This window comes from Pyrus communis, chromosome 17, assembly GCF_041283825.1.
Source record: "Pyrus communis isolate YQ-2024b chromosome 17, ASM4128382v1, whole genome shotgun sequence".
NCBI lineage: Eukaryota > Viridiplantae > Streptophyta > Magnoliopsida > Rosales > Rosaceae > Pyrus > Pyrus communis.
Window position 1 is genome coordinate 22,232,767 of NC_142581.1, and position 9,836 is coordinate 22,242,602.

The 9,836-nt window shown below is 34.5% G+C and overlaps 1 protein-coding gene across 4 annotated transcripts; it reads left to right on the forward strand.

The window, feature by feature from the left end:
• The first annotated feature begins 1,722 nt into the window (after positions 1–1,722).
• LOC148689627 (uncharacterized) lies at positions 1,723–6,960 on the forward strand. 4 transcript variants are annotated; one of them, XM_088689284.1, is made up of 3 exons: positions 1,723–2,028; positions 4,858–5,001; positions 6,845–6,960. In XM_088689284.1, exons 1-2 carry the CDS (start codon positions 1,755–1,757, stop codon positions 4,995–4,997), a joined length of 414 nt encoding a protein of 137 aa, XP_088545410.1. In that variant the 5' UTR covers positions 1,723–1,754; the 3' UTR covers positions 4,998–5,001; positions 6,845–6,960. The 4 variants fall into 4 exon arrangements, with proteins under 4 accessions (XP_088545410.1, XP_088545408.1, XP_088545409.1 ...); XM_088689282.1 differs by lacking the exon at positions 6,845–6,960 and adding an exon at positions 5,769–6,709; XM_088689283.1 differs by lacking the exon at positions 6,845–6,960 and adding an exon at positions 5,774–6,709.
• Positions 6,961–9,836: the final 2,876 nt, after the last annotated feature.

Sequence of the window (9,836 nt, forward strand, 5' to 3'; positions counted from 1 at the left end):
CTAATTTTACTAGTTGTTGGTTTTAAAAATTACAAAATTTACGTGACGGGAAAGCCAAGTAGATAGGACCTAACTACGTTCTTCAGGAGCATCCAACTGAATGCGGCTGTGCCAAATCGAGGCCAAGATCGGCTATGCATTCGAATACTTCGGTATAGTGGTGATGCTATTGATTGCATCGATACTCACTTTTGAATTAAGCGATCTCGACCAAGTAAGGAACTTATTTGTTCAAAATTCTACAATCAGAAGGTAAGACCATACAAATCACTGTGAAGGTCTGTATTGTGAACGTTGATTTTGGTATTCTCGATTATATTTTTTTAAGAAAAACTAATGAAAAGGACTTGGAAATTTTGAGTTTTAATCAAAATGACAAAAATGTGTTGTAGGTGAATAGTATCAGGAGTGACTGTTTAGAGTAAAAATGTCATTTTCGTTAAAAGTGAACAGTACCGGAAGTGTTTCGTTAAAACTCCTTATTTTTTAGAATATAAGAAAGTGCTTTTGAAAGACTAAAACTTTTAGAGAAAATATTTTTAGGTTTCAAAAGCATTTAAAGTGGTGCTTCTTGTAGGAAGCACTCCAAATGCTTTTTCAAGATTAACTTGCATTTTTATTAACGATTAGTTCTAAAAATATTTTCTTTAAAATCGCTTTTAGTCATTCAAAAGCGGTCCAATATCCTAATAGATATGGTGTTAGGTTCCCCCCTCCTCTTAATGATTAGAATAATTTTAAAGGATAATTTAAAAGCATTTTCCAAAAGAACTTTCAGATCTCCGAACTTACAATAGGCTATGAAGATAAAGATACTCAAAGAAGATGAAGGTTTAAACCTTAAACATGATTTGGACGCTCTCGTGCCGAACTCTGAATGTCGCTTGAGGTTATATCCAATCATATAACATCGCGCTCATTGCACCGATTTATATTCCGTTTCATATCCCACTTCTGTTTTTTCTCGCCGTTTGTCTCTTCCACACGATGGACTCGTACGTCAGACTTGATCTTACAAAGTGTTGAACTTTTGTTAAGTATCTGTTTGGGTTATGTGGCTCAAGACAAGTTATGGATGTGGATGAATTTAATCCCACATCAAAACACAGGTGCGTATTTCACCACTACTGTACCAAGGTGTTTTAAGATAAAACTTCATAATTGGGTTTGTTCATTACTTTGTATCAGTAGTGTAATACGAATTAAACTCACAATGCCTGATTCTTATATATAGACATTATATTCACCTAAACCAAACCACTCTGAAAGACCTTAGGTAGTTGAAGTTTGGAACAACAAGGATGCTATATCATGTATTGTTCTTTTTTTAGGAAAGGGATCCTCGCCAAATCCTTTTACCTAGGGATTCTGTGATCGTTCATCGTACATCGTGCGGTCAATTTTTCTTAAGTACTATTTAGATTTAATTTTAAATTTCAAATGATTTTCGACCACACGATGTACGATGAACCATATTATTTTCCCTTTTTTAGCTGATTTTCACACTTTACTTTTAACATCTCACTGTCACTTTTTTTTTTTTTTTAATCGGATTGAATATATCAAACTAAAACAACGAATATGATTGTGCATAGGAGTAAAAGAATGTCTTTTATTAGGATTAGACTTGGCTCTAAACATTAAAATGAATTTGAGCCCAACAAAATGGAACCCCAAATCAACAAGGCAAAACTTACACGTTAGCACCAATATAAATCCAATTTGGCTTCAAACATCAAACAAACTTCCCAAAAATGGCAGCAGCAACTCTACTTCCCTGGACACCATTTCACTACACAAACCCGCCATTACCACTCCCCCGCCCAAACTCCCTCTTCTTCTCCTCCTTCTCAAACCCCTCCGCTGGCCACCACTTCCCTTGCCCTACTTCCGCCGATCACGTCTCCCCCTTTCCGTTTCATCCCCGCCGTCCATCCGTCTCTCCTTATTCTCGTCCCGGCCGTTGCCTTGCCGCCCAATCAGGACCGCCTCTCCCTCCCCCGGATTCTGACTCGACCAGCCTCGCAGGTACAGCTAACTGACTACTATAGTTCTTATAATTCGTCGAAAATTAGACCCTCTAGTTTCATTTCCATGCTAGGTTTTCCAAGCAGACGTTTTGAACCCAAACGGCGGAATTCGAACTCCTCTGTTTGGGTCTTATGGAAATTTTTAGAGTTTGATGTTTAATTAGTATTGCTATTATATATTGGAGAACGAAGGTGTTCTAAGCTTGTTATTGCAATTCTCAAAAGTTATAATCTTTAGTGCCTTACACGCACTCTTATAGTAAATGGAGTGTCTGTTGATGTACAGGATGGTAAAAAATTAAGTTCCGCTAAAATATGAGCGTAATTGGAGACTTGGAGTGAGTATGCTAAACAATAGCATTTAGATTCAGTGTTACAAGCTGTCACAAGAAGTTATAGCGCAAACCGTAACATCCTAAAATATAGCATTTAGGTATTCTAGCACTGCAAGATAGAACTAGGATGATAAATTTAACGCAAATGGTTGCAGTTAGCTCTAAGAGTGTATGGTTGGACATGTTAATGGTATATATTTTGGCACATCTAAATGCCAAATATGCTACAGCATGCCTAGATGTTAAGTACGCTGGAATTTGGCTTCAATGGTTTATTTTGTTAATTGGGTGTGACAAAAATAGCATTGGCACGAAAAAAATGGAATTTACCGTTAGAATTGCGTTAAATGTGGATACTTATGGTTTCATTTTGAGAAATGATGGTTAAAGAGGAATGGTACACCAATTATGTTAGTTGAATAAAGTATGCTAGGTAAGGAAAAAAAAACTGATAACTGGAAGAAGAAAAGTACTGATGTTCTGAAAAATGATCCGAACCATTGGAGTAGATGTACCAAATTATGGCATATTTGATATTTGTATGTGCTAAAATCAATAGAGCACCCAACCATTGAAGATGCACTTGAATTATCTCCAGTCTTTTGTGCTAAACTTGTCCAAGCAATGCTGTATGAATGCCTGAATTCCATGTTTATTATACTATAAAAGTATATTTAATTGTTGGTGTTATTGCCTCATACCAAAGTTGCAATCAAAGTGTCACCATGCCCAAGTGCTGCATTTTAGCGTACTCTAATGCTATATTTTAGCATAATCCTTCTACTTGCTGAGTATCATTAATTATTCAACCCACTACTAGTATCATACCTAACAACAACATTTACCTCATCTCTCTAAAAGAAACTTCATTTTCAACATTGATGTTCCAAATTCTCATATTTATAAGCAATTTGAAAATAGTGGTAAAAAAGGATGGTGGAACTTATAGCATCAGTTTTTCACAAATAAACCCAATGAGATTACCAGCGCACGAAGTGTGTTGGTTCTGGATGTATGTTTCTCCACAAAAACTGTATTCTCCTTTACTCTTCTTCATTTCTTTCTTTGTTAATTCTTCCATACAATAATTTTTTAGTTTTTCAAAGGTCCAGCCTATTCGATATGTAAACTATTAATTGGTTAGAGGTATTGCACCAGGAATATATAATACTTGGCCGGAGGTAGTGTCTCATATAGCGGGTTTTAAGGGCCAAGCACTTTTTAAAGGTTTTTATGATAGAAATGAAGCTTCCCTCGCATTGTCATTTTTTTTTTTTTAATAAAAAAGAATGTCAGAAAGTTCTTGTTTTCAGTGCATGTCATTTGTAAGGAAGCAAGTTTTAATGGATGTTTATTGAGTTGAAAATCCTGTTCACCCAGATAACATCTTTCTGGAGAATATTTTGAATGAATCACGGTATGTTCTTTTGTATCATAAACATGATCCAACTATATGACTATTTATTGAAAAGGCTGATATGGCTTTGTAGTATTATTGGATATATAGAAGACGAAAATAGGTTGGTTGCATACGTTATAGCTGTTGTTTATGTGGACTAGTGTGTGAGAATCAGATAAAGGATAACAAGTGAGCCTTAAAGGAGATTTTTCTTGGGATTGTTGGCGATATGATGTGTAATTGAGGTAATCATGTGTTTTCGGGAATGGTACTTTAGTCCTTTGGATAAACTAATCATCATATTGGTGTCTTGTATCGTAAAGATATTGGTAGGATACACAATCTGTAATCGGTTGTTTGTTTAGAGAGAACTGTACGTGTGTCTGACTGCTTGCTGTTTTGTTTCGTTGGTTGTTTCACTGAATTTCCATTATGGAGATGAGATTTAGATGCGGAATTTAAGGGCCTGTTTGATCAGGAGTGAGTAGTCTGGGGACCTTATAGAGTGCAGTCAATCTTAGCTTCTTAAGGGTGGTTATCACTTTAATCATAATTAATGTAAGATTAATTCAGCTATTCTTATCTCAAATGCTTTACATAGTATTGAAGCGGGATATCTTGAGTTTGAATCCTTGCAACTGCATCCTTACAATATGATCCAATTTGAACATATTAGGCTCTAATGGCAGAGAGAAACCCACATATGAGGGGGCACTAAACAGAGCCAAGAATTGAGTTGCATTTAATTGAAATAAATGTAACTATACGTTTAGGTTAGGCTATGTACATGACGCCATTAGATTGTGAAATATTTGGTTGATGGAAAATCCCTCCTGCCTCCCGGCTTCCCTTTCCTCTCTTTTTGAATGTGTTCTCTTATTTGTAATGTTGTTCGGATACTCTTACATGTTCACTTTTACAAAGCTTACATGTTGCCACATCTTGCTATATAACTACTTGTCTATCACATATATAATGGTTATTCAAGCTTTTCAGAATCGTGCAGCTCTGTTTCTCCTAGTTCAGGCTTACTTTGTATAGAGCACTGACCTCAAGTTTCTCACTGGTCTGTTTCTAACTTTTTATGGAACAGGTCTTGCAGCATCTTTCTCCAAATTTCAGGACAAAGTACAGATCTTCTTTGCTGTTCTTTTTTGGATGTCTCTTTTCTTCTGGGCTTCTGTGTGGGATGAAAGGAGTCGACCAGACAAGGGCTCACGATTTAGAAAATGACCCAGTAAGCATTTATTTGTATATAAATGATAGACTGAATGGGTACTAGTAGCATATACATTAAAAGAGGATCAATTTCTTGGGATAAAGTAGTACATGTGGGAGGAAATTACATACACAAAATTTAGTTTCAGGTGCTGTAACTATGAAAGGATGAATAAGCAGCTGTTTTTAACTAACCTCCCTGTGAGTTTTAACTAAGACACCAAAAGTACATTACTTTAGATAGGTGAACCCCAAAAGCACGTTACTGCAAATTTTGAAGGTTTCGGGGACTGTGCGGTAACATTTCGTTTTTGGTCTTTGGTTTCTGTTATTTCTCTTTAGTTAAAGATAGGAGGGAAATACATAGGGGAAGGAAAGAGGTGCGAGAAGAGAGGAAGGAGGGATGGAGGTGGGAGAAAATGTATTGGAGTGCTAATCAAAACGAAAACTAAAAACTAGAGACTAAGCGCCTGTTGATAATCATTTTGTTTTTAGACTAAGCGCCCGTTGATAATCATTTTGTTTTTAGATTTTAGCATGGAGGGGAACTACATGGGAGAATGAGGAATATAGAAAAGTGTAGGAAGGATGGTGGAAGAGACGTAGAAGAAATGTATTAGAAAAAGGTATACAGGAAATTAGAACGAAAAAGGTATTAAGTTACTGCAGTAGTTCAAATCTGAGAAGCTCAGTAGGTGTGACGGATGGAAATACCTTAAATCTGTCATCATGTGCTTTTTGTCTCAATCATGTGCTGTTCAATTAATAGTTCGTAATTGTGATTAGGTTAGGCTCAAGACTGAAATGTAACTTGTGGAACATGACATGCATCAATCACCGAGTCCCAGAAGAACATGAGGGTGGTACCTCGTGGTCCTCACCTAACCACTTACGTGGTCACGGTTCAACCTGTAATTTTGTCCCGCACTTCAGTGAGTGCAACTAATTGATGAAGACATTCTCGGTACATCCTCTGTGCCTTATTATATTCCAACTTAGGGTTTGTTTGGGACCGCTTCTGTAAGAAGCACTTCTACTACTAAGCGCTTCTGTGAGAAATGTTTTAATTAGAAACATGTGGAAATGTTAATTAAAACTCCAAGTGCTTTTTAGAAAAGCACTTGATGTGCTACCTGAAGAAACACATAGCAAACATAATCGGCGATTAGGAACCCTTTTGGTTGTCAGAAAGCATTTTGGCCCTTCCAAAAGCAGCCTCAGACCGACACTTATTCCAGTCGAGCTGGTTACTATGGTGCATTGTATGTGTTTACACATGGTGTTTTTTATGTTGATGAGTTATTCTTGGGGTTAGATTCTGGCTTTCCCCATCAACCAAATTCAATCAGCTTGACTTGTTCCGTTGGCATGTCTCCAGACCGAATCCTAAGCTCCATGTGATTGTAGGTATTGATCTGCCACTGTCATACCCCCACACTCTTTGAGTACACGCAACTTCAACAAGAGAACATTTTAGACCGGTAGAAACTAGTTTTCACTCAAGAAAGGAGATTTTCTATATTCTTAGTATCGAATATTTTTGACGTTTTAACCGTTAGATCTTTAATCAAAGAAACAAAAGCCAAGATTAATGGTTAAAAGGCCAGAGCATCATGTACCCTTGAGCACCATATAATTTTAGCTCAAGGAAGTAGGTATCGGAAATATGCATTGTAATTGGTTGTATATATCTGAGGATTACTGGAATGAGACAAAACTTTCGTGTTCATTCTTCTTTCTTTCAACTTTGATATATAGAATACTCCGAAGCATAATAGAAAATTCCGAGAGCTTGTCGAAGAGTACAAATACAATGTAAAAATCTTTGCTCAGCCGTGTTCGTTCTTCTTTCTTTCAACCAGGAAAGTTGAGCAATCAATTGAATAGCACAACGCACAATTGCGACGGCAGGCTAGTAGCCCAGTGTACCTTTGTCGCATTTTATTTGCCAATTGTTGAATGGTAGGGTTCCGAGTTGAAATGACTTTTCCTTCTTGTGCACTAGGAGAAGTTTTCGACGGATGTTTTTTTCTTCGGAAAGTACTTCAATTGTTTTTATTAAACACTCGGATTTTTAATTATGAATTTTATTGTGTTTTTAGTAAAAACGTTTTTAATAATAGTGTTCTTGAGAATGTTTTATGTGGAAATAGGTGGCATGGACAATCTTAATGACCAAAGCAATAGATTAAGGATCAAACTTATGAGTTTGAAATATAAAAGACTAGATTGACGAGTTTTCAAAATATAAAAGACCACTTGTGATAAAAACCTAATACATAAAGAACAAGGGTCGATTGAAAACAAACTGTAGAGGTGCTAAGATAATGAGTTGTTAGGGACAGAAGGATGAAAAAGAGTAGATGAATGATGGTGGAAGAGAGATGTATATAAAAAGAATGTATTAAGAAAGGCACAAAATAAAAATTAAAAACCAATTAAGGCTGGGGCTGTTTAATAATCATTTCATATTCAATTTTTTGCTTTTGGTTTTCATTTTTCACTTTTTTAAAAATTAAAATCTTATTTGGTAATTACTTTCAATTTAAAAAAAAAAAAAAAAAAAAAGAAAGCTAAAAACTAATAGGCCAAATATTGAAAACTCATAGAGTAGTTTTCAATTTTCGTTTTTTTTAACTGAAAGTAGTTACCAAATAAGATTTCAGTTTTTCACAAAAGTGAAAACCGAATGGTTATCAAATGGCCTCTAAGTTATTTTCACTTTTAAATTTTGTTTTCATTCACTATTTTCTTTTTTCTTTTCCTATCTCCCCACAACCTTGTTCATTTGTCACACCCGAATTCGGTGTCAGTGAAAAAAATAACCCGCACCTGGTGCACGAATACAAAATAAAATAAAAGCAAAGAGAACAAAAAAGGGGTTTGGAAATGAAATTATCTTATATAAACTAATATTGCATTGTATCACTACAACGGTGGTTTGGAAGCTCTATTATATAAACTAACACCCGTAATTCAATCAACCCAAATACCCCTTTGGTTAGTCATCTTATTCTTCCCTCAATCGCCAAAGTCTACGCTACTTCATACCATTCCTATAATTTCAGTTTTAACAGCCTTACTAGTTCCTATAAAAGTCAAACTCAACCACACAAAAGAATATTTCCATTTTCATATCCAAATCTCAAATATCCAATAAAATCCTTTGACTTCAATATGCAATGATATTTGCATATATATATATATATATAATTAACATATCATGATTTCATATTATCCAAAATAACAATAATATATCAAACTTCAAATATAAACAATTATATTAGTTTTTTTTAATTTTTTTTTTTTAAAAGAACAACTATAGTAGTTATAAATATCCCAAGTAGAACACATGTTTCACAACACTAAATAAGACAAACTCAAATGGTGATAAGTTTCCCAAAATACCTAAATTCCAAAGCTATAATATTACTCCACGTACACATCAAGCCAAAGCAAGCACCTTCATTACCACCGGCACCTCTAATGCCAACAACTTCTTTTTCACTCTCTCTCTCTCTCTCTCTCTCTCTCTCTCTCTCTCTCTCTCCCCCCTACGGGAGCTCACTGTGCATGCGTTGCATGCTGCCTGTTCTGAAAAGAATGGAGCTTTGCTCGTATTTATATTAAGAGTAATGCTAGTGATATTAAATTTTACAAATTAAATGATATAGTAGTTGATGATATAATTATGACTTAAGTATTGATAAAATGTGCTTATTCATATTAGTAACACATCATTTAGTCTGTAAATTTCGATATTAATTAACGTGTTTATTTCTATTATGGCATATATTTAATTTGCAAATTTAATTTCAAATTTTGATTTTCCTAATATTACCCTTATACTAAAAAAGAGGTGGTTAGCACGAGTCTCTAACTGGTTGGTTTTGGTGGCAATAGATAAGCTTAGACTCTTAAGACCTGGTTTGGTACTGAGGTGATTCTGAAAAAAGCTGCTATAAAAAAAAGCTGGGGGCTGTTTTTGTGTTTGGTAAACACTCAGCTTCAGTTTTTTTTCACAGTTTTGGGTGAAAAAAAGCCAAAAACAAGAAACTGCAAAACCCAGCTTTGAAAAACCGGCTTTTTTTCACATCTATTTTACATAAAAGTTTACCAAACACTCTAATACTGCTTTTTTTTTTTTTTTTTTTCAAAAGCACTTTTACAAAAAAGTTTACCAAACACTCTGCTGCTTTATTTCACAGCTGCTTATTCTCACAGCACAGCAATACCAAACCAGCCTTAAATCTGATGATTAACTATTTGCATGCATCAAAATAACTGAAAGCAAAATAATTATTAATGAGAGCGTTAATAAAAAAAATATCCTGTCAACTAATTACCGTCTCACTATTATGTTATTACAGAAGCACATTAGTATATTGCAAATATTTGATTTTCATTATTGTTGGGTGATCAACGATGCACGAACTTTTCTTAAAATGCAAATGTGGCTTAACCTCAAATGTTATGCAGATAAAAATTAACACATAAAATGATACTAAATTATATCAAAATCTGGAAAGAACATGTAACATTCTGTTTTCATATAACATTTAACATAAGGTGTTAGTACCAATCAAATAAACATAAGATGTTAGAAAATATTTTGTAAAAAGTAGAAGGTCGTCGCATGAGACTCAAATTTTATATTTAAGTCTAAACATAAATACAAACTTTTCAACGCACCCAAAAATTGTGAAATATTTTAATAAAAAAAAAATTAAAAGATTAAGTTTCTAAAACCTTCTAATCTTTTAGTGTTATTCTAAATTGAACTCAAACTTTTTTAACATTCCAAGCAAGTACCTGATCTTTTGAAAATGTAACATCTATTAAGCCTCAATTAAT

What these genes read in the sequence shown, in the direction of transcription:
- LOC148689627 (XM_088689284.1), top strand. Translation starts at nt 1,755, where the DNA reads ATGGCAGCAGCAACTCTACTTCCCTGGACACCATTTCACTACACAAAC. An exon ending in TGACTCGACCAGCCTCGCAG is followed by an intron (nt 2,029 to 4,857) that starts GTACAGCTAACT and finishes TTTATGGAACAG; the next exon opens with GTCTTGCAGCATCTTTCTCC.